Consider the following 16,493-nt stretch of genomic DNA (forward strand, 5'->3'; position numbering starts at 1 on the left):
TGGTGAGCTCCCCGTCCTTGGAAGGCAGGAGGCCGTCCAACTGAGGTTTATACAGGGTTTAAGGTGCGGATCAGTAGAGGTTGCATGGGTTGGAGCAGCCATAATTGAGTGGCACCTGTATACAAAGCCCCGTGCCAAGTGCCTGACACCATGGGTTCATTGAATCCCTTTTATCCCAGCCACATGGCAACTTGGTACCTTTTACTATCCATCCATTTTATCTTTCAACTTGGTTTAAGGCCACTTTTATCATGAAGAGTTTTTATTTTGAAGCAAATGAATCTGTCTTTTCATTTCTGGCAGAAGGACTTCTATATTTTCTTTCTTTCTTTTTTAAAAGTTTATTTACTTATTTGGGGTGGAGGGGCGGGCAGAGAAAGGAGAGAGAATCCCAAGTAGGCTCTGCGTGATCTGAGCCGAAGTCCAGAGTCAGACGCTTAACTGAGACATCCAGAGGCTCCATTCCTCAATATTCTTTTTTCTTTGTTGTTTATTTTTAAGGAAGAGGGAATGCGCATGTGCTTGCACACGCAAGCTGGGGGGAGGGGGGTAGAGAGGGAGGGAGAGGGAGGATCCGAAGTGGGCTCTGCGCTGACAGCTGAGAGCCCTGGGACTCAAACCCACAAACCCTGAGATCATGGCCTGAGCCAAAAGTGATTGCTTGAGGGACTGAGCCACCCAGGCGCCCCTCCTATGTATTTTCTAAGTCCACCTGTGGCTTGTGTGAACGGTGAGCGGAGAGCATTGTCCCTTTAGTTACTGCATCTTTGGTTTTTTTCCCACTGGTTTGTGAACCCACCTTTAGTTTAGACTGGGGTTCTGGTGGAGACAAGTGTTCTCCACTAGCAAATTCTGGAGACATGTTTTATTGCCGCTACTGGGGATGGGAAGAAGTGGGTGGAGGCGACGGGCATCTAGTGGGTGGAGCCCAAGGATGCTGCCCTGTCATTTTACATCGCCCAGGGCGGCCCCTACTGCAAAGAATAATTCGGCCTCAAATGACTGTAGGGTCCACCTTGGGGAAACCCTGTTAGGCAAAGCTCGTCTCTTTTGGGTCTTTTTTTGGGGGTGGGGGTGGGAGTCTCTGGATTCTTTCCCAGGGACTTCTTTGTGAATTCCTGGGCATACGGCACACTTTTAATTGCCATCACTTTATCAAGAGACTTCAGGTCTGGGAGCCCTCCGGGTCTTAACATGTGAGGAAAGAGAAGCTTAGAGAAATTTCTTTGGTTTGGGTAAAATGATAGAGGCCCCCCACCCGCCCACAGAATGGTAGAGCCCGACCCTCTCCAGAGGACTGCCCCCTAATCACCATACCAGCCATTCCCCAGGAGTGGCTGGGGGCTCAGCCCGCAGGAATTGAAGCAAGTAGGCACTGCTGCCCAGGTTACATCCCGCCCTCGCTGCCGGACCTGGTTCGCTGAGCGCCGATGATGGGCAGGTGGGCTACCCAATGAGGCGACGGACCCTCCCAAAGCTAAACACACTGAATACTTGAGGAAGCTACTTCTGGAAAATAACATGATCCCGTCAACACCTTACCAGGATGACAGCTTGGCATTTCCTAAAGCTCTAAACATATGTGAAGTCTGAAATCATATAGCATCGCCAGGAAGTCGCGGCTATTTATTCCATTTTATGGTGGAAGGAAGGGTTTCAGGGAAACAACGTCCGGGGGCCCGAGGGGCACAGCTGTCCTGAGGAGGGCTGGTGGCTCACCCACACCCTGTCGGCCTCTCCAGCTCTGCCCACATATCACCACCCACGGCCGGCCCCTGGAGAGCCTCAGGCACCTCCCTTCCGCAAGAGACTTTCCACCGGGGCGGAAGGGCTGCCTCTGGCTCAGTGCAGGGCTCTGAGCCACCCACTGTACTGCGTGACTCCGTTTCCTCCCGTCTCCGCAATGACCCCTTGAGGTAGCACTTCTCACTGTCCCCATTGTACAAATTAAGGAACCTGAGCCTCTGAGAGGCAAATTACTGGTCCGAGGTCCCACAGCTGCGACGCTGAGAAATCTGGCTCTTGACTTTGGCAGATTTCCCCCCTCCATCCCACATGTGAGTTCCCTGCGTCTGGAAGCTAAAAGTGGACTATATAGACAGGACCAAACTGCCAAGGCACTAGCATGTTCTGAAGCACTAGAACGTTCCAAAGAACTTCTGCTTCCCTACTTGTCTTCCTCCCGTGACAGGAAGCTCATTACCTTTCCAGCAGTTCCATCTGTAACAAAGTCCTTTCTCAGCTTGAGGGGGAGATAGGCCCTGCTGCCTGCCCGCTCCCCCCCCCCATCAGCCTTCTGGAGATGGGGGGCTGCTGTCAGCATGGGGCAGCTGGAACATTCAAGCACCCTGATCTCTACCCAGGCTGGATGGCCAACTCCTCAATACTCAGCCACGGGCCTGGATGTCCTGGGGTCGCAGCTCTCGTTCACCCTCAGCCAAGAAGACGAGGAGGGCGCGGTGCAGCAGATGCACCCCCAAGCGGCGTCGCCGGGTGGGTGGCCAGCTCGCCACCACTCCATAGCAGTGTCCCTGTCTCTGGTTGGTCAGTGTCTGGAGGCCTGGAGAGATTAGGAGTCAGGTCACAGGGGCATCCTTGGAAACTCCTGGCAGAAGTGACAGTGAATCCACAGCATATTACCCTTAAGCAGGGGCAAACCAATAGAGCAAAATATGTGCACGTGCAGGTACATAGGTGGTGCTCAATAATTGCTCATTGGCTGAATGAATGAAGAGTTCTGAGAGGAAAGGGGCAAGGTACTCCGTAGATCAAGTGCCCCTCATATGATCCCCCCACCTCACAAGTCAGGCACCTACCTAGAGCGTCCACTAGACACGCCTCTCGAGTATAAGCCTCCACAGCAACCACGTGTTGGAAGCAGTGCAGGGAGACAACACCACGACCACTGGCCCAGATGTCCAAGATCTGGCGCACTTTGGGGCAGGCCTAGGGGGCCAGGGTGGGGTCAGGGGCTGCCCTCCGATCTCCTCCTTTAACCTCCCCCTGACCCAGCTGCCCCCGCCATGACCCTGATCCTTATCCTCATACCTGCTTTCCTGGCTGTCGACGGTGGCTGAGGGCCTCCCAGAGGTGGGCATCTGGCCGGGCCCGTGTCCCTTTCCCCACATAGAAGATGGCATGGACAAAGGTCCGAAGGCGTTCAGTGGGGGTCAGTGAGAAGGCTCGGGCTGGCAGGTCCTGAGTCTCCCTGGATGCAAGGGGTCGCTCAGAGAGGAAGCAGTGGTCAGTTGCCCCGGAAACAGTATCTAAGTTCACAGTGCAACTCGAATCCGAGTCCAGGGAGCCCCTTCCCGGGCAGAGAGAGGTGGATGCTCCCCAAGGACACTCAGCAGCTTGAACTGGGTCGAACCAACCTTTTATACATAAAATGGCTGACGACCAGAGAGGGCTGGTCCCCCTTTTAAAGATACAAAGCAGGGGCGCCTGGGGGGCTCTGTCGGTTCAGCACCCAGCTCTTCGTTTTCGGCTCAGGTGGTGATCTCAAGATTTGCATGATCGAGCCCTACATTGGGCTCTGCACTGACAGCGCAGAGCCTGTTTGCGATTTTCTCTCTCCCTCTTTCTCTGCCCCTCCCCCACTTGGACATGCGCATGTTCTCTCTTTCTCTCTCTTTCTCAAAATAAATAAATAAACATTAAAGATACAAAGCAAAGGGGCCCCTGAGTGGCTTAGTCGCTTGAGCATCTGACTCTTGATTTCGGCTCAGATCACGATCTCACAGTTCATGGGTTCCAGTCCAGCATCAGACACGGTGTTGACAGTGTGGAGCCTGCTTGGGATCCTCTCTCCCTCTCTCTCTGCCCCTACTCTACTCGCACTTGCTCTCTCTCGCTTGCTCGCTCTCTCAGAATAAATACACTTAAAAAGAAAAAGAAACAAAGCAAATAAGGACCAACCCCAGAACTTTCTGTCCCTGCCCTGAGTACCTGGGGTCCAGCAGTAGATACGTGAAACTGGACTTCACGACCCCCTCCCGCCACCTTCTTGTGGGGTCCGGCTGCTCAAACTGCTGGGCAAGCACATCCTCATCCGCCTGGGCATCTGGGATACAGCCTGTCCGCAGGGCTTTGGCCAGCTCTGGGCTGTGCCCTGCAAAGTCTAAGCCTGGGGCAGGTGGGGTGTGTGTGTGGGAAACTGAGTCAAGGCAGACAGAGGAAGGGGGGTTGTTCCCAGACATAAAGAATAAAGGAGGGAGGACCGAGAGCCAGGGGTCTCCAGGGAGGCTCCTTGGATCTGGTGCCCAGAACAGACTAACCAGGACCAGCACGGACTTCTTCGGGCCGTCGGAGGTAGTACGTCGCAGTGAAGGGTGTGATGGGGCCCAGGCCCTTGCCCAGCGCTCGGAGCCCTTGCGGTGTCTCCAGGTGCGTCCTGACAGGGACTGGAGGGCACCGGCAAGAGGGGACAGGGTCCTTGCCGCCCGTGGAGCTCGCCTCATCCTCCGTCAGCCAGAGGGCAGCCATTTCACCGTCGAGGGACAACTCTTCGTCTTTTAGGACGTGGACGTCGGGGAGTCCAGGGCGTGGTTTCCGAGGGGGGCTCGGGAGGGATGTGGGGGAGGCGGAGGCCTCTGGCGAAGTCAGAGTCAGGGCCTGCAGACAGGTATTTAGCTCAGCCTCCCTGTCTGTCACGGCAGCTCGATGTGCCAGCTGTGGGGTACCTGGGGGCCTTGGCATCCCCTGGGAAGGGCGAACAGTAAGCAGGATTCTCTGCTCGGTCTGGGGCGATGACCTTGCCCAGGAGGAGGTGTGCGGGGCTGGGTCTTCAGTTCCAGAGTCTTCAGTCGCAGTGACAAAGGAGGCATCTGAGCTGCAGTGCCACTGTCCTGGGGGGCGCGGAGAGTGCTCCAGGCTGCTATCCTTGTCAGCGATCTCAGGGTGGGCAAGGTGGCGGGGGAGTCTGGGGCTGGCTTCCAGGCCCTTGTCCCTGCCATCACTTCTGCCCAGTGCTGTGGAGCCCAGCGACACACTGGGAGGTCCAGAGGGGCTGGCGTCCAGCCCCTCTCCCTGGGGGTCTGGGCCTGAAGTAGGGGATGAGAGGGAGGGTCAGAGAGGAGGGGTGAAGAGAGCCAGAGCCAGAGATGGGGGCTGGGTGGGACAGAAAGAGGAAGCTGGAGTCGCAGGGAGGAGGGAAAGAATCGGAAGCAGACAGCTTACCCGCCACACTGCATGTGACACAGAACCAGACAGCGGTCATCAGAGAGGCCCACGCAAAGCTAGATTGGAGATTAAGCCCCCCGAGGACACGCGGGCCCCACCCACCGCCAGGCTCCGGCTCCGGCTCCAGCTCTTGGCTCCCTGCCCGGGTCCGGGTCGATGTCTGGGTCCGAGTCTGGAGTTCCCGAAGGACGTGCGCGCAATCCTGGTGCCCTTGCTGCTCCGCCAGGTCCAGCGGCCGGAGTCCGTCCTGCGGCGGCTTGGTCAGCAGGGGGCACCCGAGGCCCTCTCCCCTCCCTACTCCCCTCCCTTCCTCGCTCCCTCCGGGTCCGCCTTGCCGCTGCGGGCGCCGGGCTCCCACCTGGTCGCGCAATGCGGGGTCCGCTCCGTGGCCCAGCAGCAGCTCCAGGCCGCGGCGACAGCCCCAGGCGGCAGCCACGTGCAGCGGCGTGAGCGCCTCGACCGATCTGGGGCAGGAGCGGAGGAGAGGGCAGCGGAAGAGGGAATGAGATCTCCGCCTCCGTACCCCGGAGCCCTGGCTCTGGCCCCCTATCTCCACCTCCCCAGCCCGAGACACCCCTCTTGGATCCGAGACACCGCGCCCTCGGGGAGACTCAAACCTCCTCTTTGACCCTAGAGCTCCTACCGCCAGCTCCGAATTTTTGATCCCTACTGGGCCCGAGCGCAACCTCGCATCCCACCCTCAATCTCGCACCCTAGCCACCGCCCTTGGATCCTTAGGAACCCGCCCCCACATTCCCAAGCCCCACCCCTGGGCACCGAGTCTCCGCCCCCGGGGTATGAGATGCCCTCTCCACGACTCCCAGTTCTCGCCCTTGGATTCGGGAGACCCCTCCCCTGCGCGGATCAGCCCGCCCCGGGCCCAGGCCCCGCCTCACCGAGCGTTCGCATCCCCGCCCCGGTGCAGTAGGGCTTCCAGGCAGCGCAGACCGCGCGAGTGCCGGGCTCTGGCCGCCAGGTGCACGGCTGCCGCGCCATCCGCGAGCACCAGGTTGGGGTCCGCGCCGCGGCGCAGCAGTTCTTCCACGGCCCTACGGACTGGGAGGTCAGAGTGGACCACGAGCCCCGCCCCGCCCCCACCCCCACCCCGGTCCTCGCCCTCACCGCGGCTCCTCCTCCCGCAGCGCTGCCCGCAGTCGGCGCGCCAGGCCAGCGGCCGCGGCCATGCCCGGGACGTCCTCGGGACCTGCCATCCTGCCCGTGGATTTCGAACTTCCCGCGGCTCCCTTGTGCGCACGCGCCGCTCCACCCCTCGCCTCCGGTCCCCTGGTGCCTGCGTAGCGCAAGGTCCCCAGCGGCGCGGAGCCACGCCGCACCGGCGTCCACATCAGGGTTCGGGAGGTCTAGTGCCTGCGGGGGCCGGTGGCACCGAGTGGCGCTCAAGCAGGGCCTGGGGCCGCTGATAAGGACCCGGGCGGGTGGAGGCCACCGAGTGTGTCATTTATCTCTTCTCCAAAGCGGGAAAATGCGAACGCACCCTGATGGAGGACGTGGAGCTGCGTCCCGGGATGGGACCAGAGGTGCCTACAGGCCATTACATCTCCTGGAACGTTTTGCCCAGGCGGGCTCCACCGACGGGCACAACCCAGATACCATGTAAAGTTTCAATGAACAGCCCCCGCCTCCATCTCCGTGTCGCCCGTTTTCACTCCTGGGGAAACGGGGGTCCCTTACTTTGGAGTGCCGGCCGCTGAGGGCCTTCATGTTCCCATCTGCAAAATGGGAGAATAATCCCTTCCAGGCTGGTGTGAAATGGGACGAGTTTCACAAGGATCCGGTACATGGGTGCCCAATAAATGCTCACAGGGAAGAAAAGCTTGTGTTGCTGTTGCTTGTTTTTTAATATATAAGAATCTAGCTGCTAGAGGCATCTGGGTGGCTCACTCGGTTAATCGCGGGACTTCAGCTGGAGTCATGCTCTCCGTCAGTGAGTTGGAGCCCCTGGGGCTCTGCGCTGACAGCTCTGAGCCTAGAGCCTGCTTTGGATTCTGTCTCTTTTTTTTTTTTTTTTGGTCTCCCTCTCTTTCTGCCCCCCCGCCCCCCCCCGACCCTCTGTCTCTCAAAAATGACATTAAAAAAAAAACCAAAAATCTAGCTGCTAAACTTTTTTCCGCAGTTGCTCATTATCCAGGAAGGTAATCGAATGGTAGACCTCTTGTATGTCTCTGGTCTCCCCTTCTCTGGAGAAAACCCGTATTATTTCCTGATAGAGCAGTAATCCCTTCCAGAACAGAGTCAAGGCCGATCAGAGCAGCCCACAACTCTGGCCCACGACTGGCCCACCTGCACGGTTACCTAACCCAGGCGAGGCCAGTCATACGGAGGTGCTGGGACCCCTCACTTCACCCGGGCTGTAGTCTGGGAGCGCTCACAGCCACCACACCCTTTCCCCGCCTTCCCCCCTTCCCACGGTTTGGGAGAAAAGCAGGGCGCGCTGGACACTGAGCTGGACACCGAGCTGGACACCGAGCAGGCAAGATGGTTCCGTCCCCCCCAGTGGCATGTGGCAGTGTTGTCTGAACAGCCAAGCCTGAAGCTGCACATTGCTTTTCATCTACAAGAACGTCGCCATTCCCTTCTGTTCAGTGGGTAGGATTTCTGTCACGTGCAGCCAAAAGAGCCCAGTTAACACAAGGTAACTGCTGCGCAGGTGGCTTAGGGATTCTCAGCTTTTTACTTTGATGACAAAATAAAAAGTCACAAAAGGAACAAACGTTAACAGTTGACAAACTAGTGGTGGGATGTGGGCTGGAAAACACAGGGAAGGGGTGCCCGGGGTCCCTGGAATGCTTCCTGGAGTCTTGAGTTTCTTTCCAGGGTGCCCCGGAGCCCTGGGAGCCTCCTGGAACCCTCCCCCTCAGGGTGCCACAGAGCTGGGTTTGAGAACCATCCTCCAAGCCCAGGGTTTCATCCCACAACAAACGCACAGGGATGGCTCAGACGGTGGCTTCAACCTCAGCGGCTTCCTCGTCCTCCTCGAGCAGGCTGTAAGAGGCGTGACTCTGGCAGGGCCGCTGCAGTGGGTGAGCCAGCAGCTTGGCCATGCAGTTGTGCAGCTCGAGGGCCGGCCCGGCCAGCGCCACCTCATACTTGTAGCTGGTGCCCTTGGTGTCCAGGCTGCCCATGAAGGCAAACATGTCCTGTGGGGCCAGAGAGAGGGGATGCTCGGGCAGAGGACCTGATGGACCCTCTCTGTCCCTGGAGGGCTTCCCTGAGGAGGGGGCATCAGGGACGGGTTCTGGAGGATGGAGAGGAGTTTGCCAGAAAGGAGCCCGTCCCCCACTCAGCGAGTATTCCCTGCTGCCCACCCAGTGTTAGGGTCTCCAGGAGGTCTCTGGCCTGGAGCCCCAGGTCTGGAGAAGCACCCCCTCCCCCATGCTAATCATCCCTGAGGAGCAGAGACTTGTGGTTTTGGTGCTGAGGCAGGAGTAGGAGGCAGTCTCAACTCCGCCTGTTCCCAGCTGGGTAAACGGAGGCTCAGAGAGAAGTGGCCTATTCAGGGTCCTATAGCGAGGTCAGGGCTGGGATGTCAAGGACCAGCAGGGCCTGGGGAGGCAGGGAGGGAAGGGTGCTTGAAGCGGAGGGCACTGTTAGAGCAAAGGCAGGAAGAGAGAAGCAGGAGGTGCCAAGGGCGAGGTGGGCAGAACCCTACACGCTCAAGGGGCCGCCGTCCCAACAGCCCCCACTAGCTCACAGCAGCCACGCAGAAACGGTTGTTGAATGAGTAAACGACCACTCCCCGGCAGGGCCAGGGCTCCAGGGCTGCAAAACGGAGGCGGGATTCCCTAGGGCCAGGGCGGCTGGGTCCTGAGATGCCCCATCCACACCGACCTGCCACCCCCCGCCGTGCCCAAGAGCCTCTCACCTTCCAGCTCATCTCCTCCTCTTTCTCGTCAGCGCCATTGTGGATGTAAACGACGTCGAAGAAGAAATATGGGCACTGGAACATTTTCTGCAGGGGAAGGATACCAGCCTTCAGGGCTCGGCTCACCCCGCGCCCCTGTGACCACTCCCCTGTGACCACGCCCCGGCTTCTGTCCTGGGCTCTGGGAACCTGCCTGTAGGCGCCACAGCTCTTTTGATCGGGAGGTCCCTCCTGGCGTCTAACCACCACTCTGCTGGCTGCACACAGCCCCCCCTCCCGGACCCCACTCACCTTCATGGGCTCCGTCAGGGAGAACTGCGGCTGGCAAGGTGGGCGGCTGTACACCAGGATGGTGCGGACCACGTAGGGGGGCGGGATCGTCTGCACATTCTCCGTGACTGGCAGCTCAGTCTTCTGCTGGCTACATGGGGGAGGGTGGGGGACAGGTCAGAACGCACTCTGGGGTCTGCCCTTCCTGTCACCCTCGGAGAGCCCAGGCCTTCAGTGGGCATGCAAAGCCCCACAGGACCCTTCCCGAGTTCACTGCTGCCTCTGAGCCTTCCCACATGCTGTTCCCTCTGCCTCCCCAGGGCCTTCCCGGCCTCCCACTTCTGCCTGGCCTCTCCTGCTCTATCAGGGAGACTTCGCTGACCCCGAAGCTGGAGCCTGCTCTGGTCACCCTCACCATCCTGCACATCGGCCCTGCCGCTGACCTCAGTTGTACCTGTTGCACCAGGCCGGAAGACTCTACGGCAGGGACCCAATCTTATCTAAGTTAGCACCAAGGTCCCCAATCAGCCACAGCTGGCTCTCACGCTGGGCACAGGGCATTAGGCGGGCAGAGGGCTAACGTCTTTAACATGTGGAAAGCAAATCTGATTGTTAATAAGAAAACAGCAGACACCTCCCTAGGAAAATGGGCCAAGGGGACAAACAGACAAATCACTGCCTGAAGCTGAATGGCTTACAAGTGAATGAAAAAAGGCTCAAAGGAAAACACAGAGAAAGCAACAGGTGGCCTCTTGCCACTGTCAGACAGAAGCTTTCCGGTGCCGGGGGAGGAGCACAGGGCTGGTTTTCTGGAAAGTGCTCCGTCTGGTAAAGTCTAGCAGATTAAAAACACACACCCCTTGGGTCCAGCATGTCTTCCATTGGGAATTTACAGGATGGGTTCACTTGCAAAATTCGCTGAGACAGTTTGCTACCAGGTTAATCATGACGGGAAGGGCAAAACAAGATCCATGTCCGTTTTAGGGGGCGGGTTGGATGACTAGGGCCCATACGCTACAAGCGGCTTTTACATTCTTAAAGGGCTGGGGGCGGAATTCAAAAGGAGACCATTCTGTGACACGTGGAAATGCTGTGAAATTCAAATTTCAGCGTTCATCAATAAAGTTTTATTGGCACACGGCCACAGCCCCTTAGGTAGGTATGGCTTGTGGCTGTTTGCACGTTACTCGGGCCGAACCCAAGTTACTGACACAGAGGCCACATGCCCTGCAGAGCCGGAAATGTTTACAGAAAGTTTGCTGCCCTCTGGATTGAAAGAACGGTATGGGGGTCCTCAGGGTCGTCACGGACTAAAATGGAAGGCGAGGTGCGGGGAAGGCAGTACTTACATGAGGCTGAAGAGACCTTCCAGATCTGGCAGGGATGCTAAGGAGAAGGCTGGTGGCAGAGCGTGGGGAGAGCATCATCCTGATGACAGGAGAGCCTAGGCTCCTTCGCACCCAGTGCCGTGTACGATTGTGCAGGAGACATGCTGTGTGACCCTGGCCCAGTCACTTGCCCTGTCTGAGCCTGTTTTCCCTCAGCACAGATCACAAAACAGGGGGGCTGGCACAGGATGGCCTGAAAACCCTTGGTGACTCCAAGTTCCCTTTCCCTCCCAGCCAGGACAGCTGCCCTCACTATGAGACCCATGGGGTGGCCCATCCCCTACCTCCCACCACTCGGCAATGTTTTCTAACTTCTTTTCTTTTTTTTAATGTTTTATTTATTTCTGAGAGAGAGAGAGAGAGAGAGAGACAGTGTGACCAGGGGAGGGTCAGAGAGAGAGGGAGACACAGAATCAGAAGCAGGCTTTAGGCTCTGAGGTAGCCATCAGCACAGAGCCCGACGTGGGGCTCGAACCCATGAACCGTGGAGATCATGACCTGAGCCGAAGTTGGACACTTAACTGCTCTTCAGCACTGTTTTCTAACTTATTTTCTCTCTAAGTTTTGGGCTGTATGTGAACCTTTGTGTTTAAATTAGCATAAAATGTGCCCAGGTTGGAGGGGTTATAGTAGTGATTGTGACTTTTCCGTCACATATTGCCATTTATTGAGCACCAACTGTATACTTGGTGCTGGACAGAGTGCTCCCCATGTGTGTGGTTTTGAAATTTAGTGTCTAGTTTTGACATCTAGAGTCTAAATCAGCTTTTTTTTTTTTTTCTTCAGTATTATGACTTTAACGGCAAGGGCGCCTGGCTGGCTCAGTCAGTTGAGTGTCCGACTTTGGCTCAGTTCACGATTGCGTAATTTGTGAGTTTGCGCCCCGCGTCAGGCTCTCTGCTGACAGGTCAGAGCCTGGATCCTGATTCGGATTCTGTGTCTCCCTCTCTCTCTGCTCCTCCCCTGCTGATGCTGTCTCTTTCTCTCAAAAATAACCAAACATTATCTTAACAGCAACCCTAGGGGGAAGGAGGTTTTGTGCCTCCCATTTTAGAGATGAAAAAACTGAGGTTCGAAGAGGTGACTTGCCCGAGTTTGTAGTGGCAGAACTGGGATCTGGACCTGAGCCAGGCTCGGCCAGCCTGACCTCCACGGGTCAGGCTTCTGGGGTTCCAAGACAACACAGCCCAGCCCCCGCCACAGGGCACCCCTGCCCAGAAGGATACTGAAGGTGGAGCAGGAAGCCGTCTCTAGGTCATAGAGGCAACTGCAGAGTTCACGGGGATCGGAGGTCAGGCCGGACAGCTGCGGGGAAGCACAAGCCTCAGTGAGGTACTTCTTCCCCCCCCCCCCGGAGCCCCCCAGGCACCCAGGCCCTGCCCCAGCCTCACCCAGGCGATGTCATCATTCACCACCACCAGTGCGAATTCGTGGCTCTTGTCGATCTTGTGTTTTGTCCGCACGAACATCTCAATCATCTTCTGGGAGACGTTGAGGGCATTGGTTTTGGAGCTGGGGAGGGAGAGCGAGTAAGGCCGGGTCAGGCCTCCTGGCCTGGGGGGTATCTCCTCACCTGCCTATCCTTTTTTTTTTTTTTTTAATTTTCTTTTTAATGTTTTATTTATTTTTGAGAGAGAGAGAGAGACAGCATGAGCAGGGAAGGGTTAGAGAGAGAGGGTGACACGGAATCCGAAGACAGGCTCCAGGCTCTAGAGCCCAATGCGGGGCTTGAACCCACAAACCGTGAGATCATGACCTGAGCCGAAGTCGGACGCCCAACCGACTGAGCCACCCAGGCACCCCCTCACCTGCCAATCCTAGGGAACCCTCCACGGCAGTCCAGGATTTGGCACCAGAGGCCCAGGCACTGCCTCAGGGAGTCTGCCCTCTCCAAATGGGTTCCTCTGGCCAGCCTGGGTCCCATACCTGATCCTCATGGGGTCTCCCCCAGACCTTCACTCACCCCCCGCAGCTCCTTGGGCCCCACGTAGGCCCTGTCACCCAACCCCACAGAGACTCAGCCGCTCAAGCCCAGGGCTTCAGGGTCCACTAGGCCTGGGTCTGAGTCCTGGCTCTGTCCATTTCCTGTGAGGTCTTGGGCAAGTCACTTTACTTCTCAGGGTTTCTGAGTCACTGCTGTGACGCGGGTGGCACATGATAGCTCTCGCATGCTTGCAACAGAGCCCTGGTGGGCCGTGCTGTGTTATTCTCAGTTGTCATTGCCGCTCTGACAGCGCCAAGCCCCAGGCCAGGCCAAGCTGGTGTTAAGTCTCAGAGAGCGAGAGAGCCCTGAGTGTGCTGGGCTCAGCCCCAAGCCGCGACTGCAAACTCAAGCCCCCAAGTGTTCCTCTCACCCGTTGAATGACTCCAGCTTTGACAGCGACATTTCCTCTGACAGGTCCAAGCAGATGATCTGCAAGAAGGTTGGAGGGAGGTGAGGGCACCGGGCCGGGCGGCACCTAGTGACGTTAGCGCTGGCCCACACAGCACGGGCCCGCTCTAAGCAGCTCTGTCTGGAAAGGTGGTGTGATGACCCCTAATCCTCAGCCAAGCACTCGAGGTCGGAAGACAGAAGTTCAAGGCAATCAGCACGAGACCAGGAGTCCGGGTTTCTGAGTGCGTAAACGAACCAGAGAACATCTGACCCGGAAACAGGAAAACGAAGGGACGGTGGGTGGCATTGGGCCCCATCCCCCACAAAGATGGGCCCTACCTAGAGCCTCAGAATGTGACTTGTTTTGACATTAGGGTATTTGCTAATGGAACTAAGACACAGATCTTGAGATAAGATGAAGACCCGTGTTCAATGACAAGGGTCCTTATCAGAGAAGGAAGGCTCAGAGGCACAGACAGGAAGGCTGCGTGAAGACAGAGGCAGAGACGAGTGATGTGGCCCCAAGGACTGGGGGAGGCAAGGAAGGACCTTTCCCTACAGCCTCCAGAGGGAGCATGGCCCTGCCCATACCTCGATTTCAGACCTCTGGCCTCCAGAATAGCGAGAGGATACACTTCTATTGCTCTAAGCCATCCAGTCTGTGATAATTTGTTGGGGCAGCTCTAGAAAACTCCTACGAAGTGACTGTTTGCAGAGTGACTGCCAGAAGGCAAGAATATTAAACCCGAGGGTCTCTGACACCTCTAGCCACAGGCCACGCCCCTCACTTACCACCTTCTCTGGACAGTTGACCCGTGGCGTCCGCACCTGGACTTCAGCGGCTGTCGGGGGCACCTGCCAGGGCTTGGGGCCAGCTCCGGGAGGATTGGCGGTCCCATCATCCGCACTGGCAGCCTCACCCTCACCCTCGCTGCGGCTGCCCACGCTGGCCTGGGCCCCCAGTGCCCGGTCCTCAGCCCCCTCAGGGTTGGAGCGCGTGCGGGGCCTGGGTTCGGCTGACTGCTCCTCTTCCTCTTCCTCCTCCTCCTCCTCCTCCTCAGTGGGGCTGCTTGGCTCTGCCACCTCCATGGCCCCTGAGTGGCTGGATGGAGCAGGCTTGGGGGAAGCCAGGTTCCTCCCCTTAGGGGTTTTAAAAACATTTGGTTACTGGGTGGGACGCGGCATGAACTGCTTAATGACTGTAAAAATCACTCCTCTCTGGCCTCAGTTTCCTCATCTGTAGAATGGGTGCCGAGCATCCGCTCTGACTTAAGGTAATGGTCTCTCATTTTTTTCCTGCAGAAATAACCACCCTCCTTGGCCAATGAACAAAGCTGGGCACCATGAATGGCTCAGAGACGGGGCATGACCCAATACACGCCAGTGAGGGGCAGCTCTGGGACTTCCAATAGTGCCATTAGGGAAGAGGGATTCGTTAGAATTGCAGAGCTAGGAAGGCAGAAGTCAAGAGCTGCCAGGAGTCTCTTTTGCCTCCAGAGGGGAAAGGAAACCTGCCTGAAGAGCTGCTCACCCAGAAAACGGCAGTTACACGTCTGGGCACCTGGATGAGCTATGCTTGTGGGAACCTGAATAAAGGAAGCTTCATTTAAAATGGAGACCAGAGGCCAAAAGGGGGCGCTCTCCCTGCTACTAGAATGTAGACTCCCAACAGCAAGAGAGATATCTTGCATTCCCAACAGGAAGACTATACTAACTAAGCAAGAAATTAAAAGATTTTCTCCGTGCCTGCCAACAGCCCAGCCAATGACAGACTGTCACAACTTAGTCAGTGAAAAGCCACTCAACTTCAATTTCCCAGTGTACACTAACGGATTTGGGGGTTATAACAGCCCTTCCAATTCCCCTTTCCTCTAGAAAAGGGCACTTCTCTCCTTTGTTCTGGACTTGCCTAAGGTTTTCCTGTATCTCCTGTATTCTGAATTACAATTCTCTGCTATTTCCAAATCTCTTTTTCGCTGGTAAAATAACTGACAGTTTTAATTTTAAGATGAACAGAATAATTAGCTGGGGTGTGCCCGGTGGCAGGGGTGGGGGTGGGGGGAAGCTTAACGGGTAGAGAGAGCATGCACTCTTGCTCTTGGGGTTGGAGACCCACGTTGAGCGTAGAGATTACTTAAAAACAAAAACTTAAAAAAAAACACGTTTATTTATTTATTTGGAGAGAGAGGAGCAGAGAGAGAGAGGGAACGAGGGAGAGAGAGAGAATCACAAGTGAGCGCCACATTCAGCACGGAGCTGGTCATGGGGCTTGATCTCCTGAACCGTGAGATCGTGACCTAAGTCAAAATCAAGAGAGGGAGGCTTAACCGACTGAGCCACCGAGGTGCCCCCTTGAAAATAAAATTTTAAGAAACAGTAATAATAATTACCTCTGGGTTCTTCTCCAGTGGCACTGGGCTGTCTAGAGAGTGTCTGCATAAAGGAAGGGCAAGAATCTAGGTGTTAAAAGTCCCTTTGAGGATGGACACCAACAGTTTGCCTATCTGGGCACGGGTGTGGGCTGATGTCCCTGTGGTCTGCGTGCGCCTTGCAACCCCCACAATCTCTAAGGAAAACAATACTTTAGCTTCAGCAAGACAGATGGAGGCTGGACTGAAGGAGACGCCAGAGCTGAAGGCGGAAGCCTCAGGGAAGGCTAGGGGCTGGACCTCTAGGGACGGGACCGCAAGCACCCAACCTCTTCTCACCGTAGCCTGAGCCTCCCTCCGACTCAGCCGAACGCTGACTAGGAAACCGCCATCTTTCGCAGCCCGGAAGTAGTGAGGCGCGGGCGCGACGCCTCCTGGGAAATGTAGTTCAGCAAGCCGTCAGTCTTCGGAGAGCCGGAAAGGGGGGAGGGCTGGGGAGCCTTGAAAGCTGATAGGCTGGGACTGTGCTTGGGGGTGGGGTTTGGAATGTGATTGGTTAAAGCAAGAATAGCCGGAGGTTTTTATGTTTCTGGCCGAATCAGGTACGCTGGTCAGCGCTTCTACCCTGATAGGCTGGGACAAGGCCTAGAGAAGTGGGGCTTTCAATCGAAGAGGCTCAAAGGGATGGAGGAGGCCTCACTTGCAATGTGATAAGCTGAACACAGGTGACTTGGGCGGGGTTTAGAAGAAGAGGGGGGGCTGACTGGTGATTTGTAGGGCTGACCTAGCCCTCAGTGAGGGGCGGATTATTGTGGATCCAAGTGGGCGTGGCCCAGGCCCCAGATCCTTCCCAGTTACTTTATTCTCTTCCGTATTATATATACCTTTGAGCCCAAACTATTTCAAACCACCCTTTCTTCTTCATGTGCACTCCTCCTCTTACCCATAACCATTTTTTAAAAAGAGATCGTCTCTTTCTTTCTTTTTTTACTTTTAAAAATGTTCATTTATTTTGAGAGAGAGAGAGA

General features: G+C 56.5%; 2 protein-coding genes across 3 annotated transcripts; both read right to left on the bottom strand.

Annotated features, from left to right (window-relative positions):
- Positions 1–1,639: 1,639 nt before the first annotated feature.
- On the bottom strand, positions 1,640–6,382 carry ANKLE1 (ankyrin repeat and LEM domain containing 1). Its single transcript, XM_039243400.1, is given in 9 exon segments — positions 1,640–2,560; positions 2,817–2,984; positions 3,069–3,208; positions 3,949–4,126; positions 4,278–5,008; positions 5,280–5,428; positions 5,540–5,645; positions 6,078–6,230; positions 6,304–6,382. Coding segments are annotated over 9 exon segments (1,860 nt in total). The 5' UTR covers positions 6,366–6,382; the 3' UTR covers positions 1,640–2,387.
- A 1,468-nt stretch (positions 6,383–7,850) lies between these two features.
- Positions 7,851–15,895, bottom strand: BABAM1 (BRISC and BRCA1 A complex member 1). 2 transcript variants are annotated; one of them, XM_039243416.1, is made up of 10 exons: positions 15,805–15,895; positions 15,487–15,529; positions 13,889–14,236; positions 13,077–13,135; positions 12,114–12,234; positions 11,949–12,027; positions 10,684–10,708; positions 9,356–9,485; positions 9,065–9,151; positions 7,851–8,339 (listed from the first exon to the last, which is right to left on the bottom strand). In XM_039243416.1, exons 3-10 carry the CDS (start codon positions 14,183–14,185, stop codon positions 8,136–8,138), a joined length of 1,002 nt encoding a protein of 333 aa, XP_039099347.1. In that variant the 5' UTR covers positions 14,186–14,236; positions 15,487–15,529; positions 15,805–15,895; the 3' UTR covers positions 7,851–8,135. The 2 variants fall into 2 exon arrangements, with proteins under 2 accessions (XP_039099347.1, XP_039099349.1); XM_039243418.1 differs by lacking the exon at positions 15,487–15,529 and having other exon boundaries at positions 15,805–15,889.
- Positions 15,896–16,493: the final 598 nt, after the last annotated feature.

This window comes from Hyaena hyaena, unplaced genomic scaffold (genome assembly GCF_003009895.1).
Source record: "Hyaena hyaena isolate Hyena2069 unplaced genomic scaffold, ASM300989v1 scaffold_227, whole genome shotgun sequence".
Taxonomy (NCBI): domain Eukaryota; kingdom Metazoa; phylum Chordata; class Mammalia; order Carnivora; family Hyaenidae; genus Hyaena; species Hyaena hyaena.

Coding starts and splice junctions, on each gene's coding strand:
- BABAM1 (XM_039243416.1), bottom strand. CDS start 14,185: ATGGAGGTGGCAGAGCCAAGCAGCCCCACTGAGGAGGAGGAGGAGGAG. Junction 12,028..12,113: donor TGAATGATGACATCGCCTGG/GTGAGGCTGGGG, acceptor GCTTCCCCGCAG/CTGTCCGGCCTGACCTCCGA. Junction 9,152..9,355: donor CCCTGACGGAGCCCATGAAG/GTGAGTGGGGTC, acceptor CTTCCCCTGCAG/AAAATGTTCCAGTGCCCATA.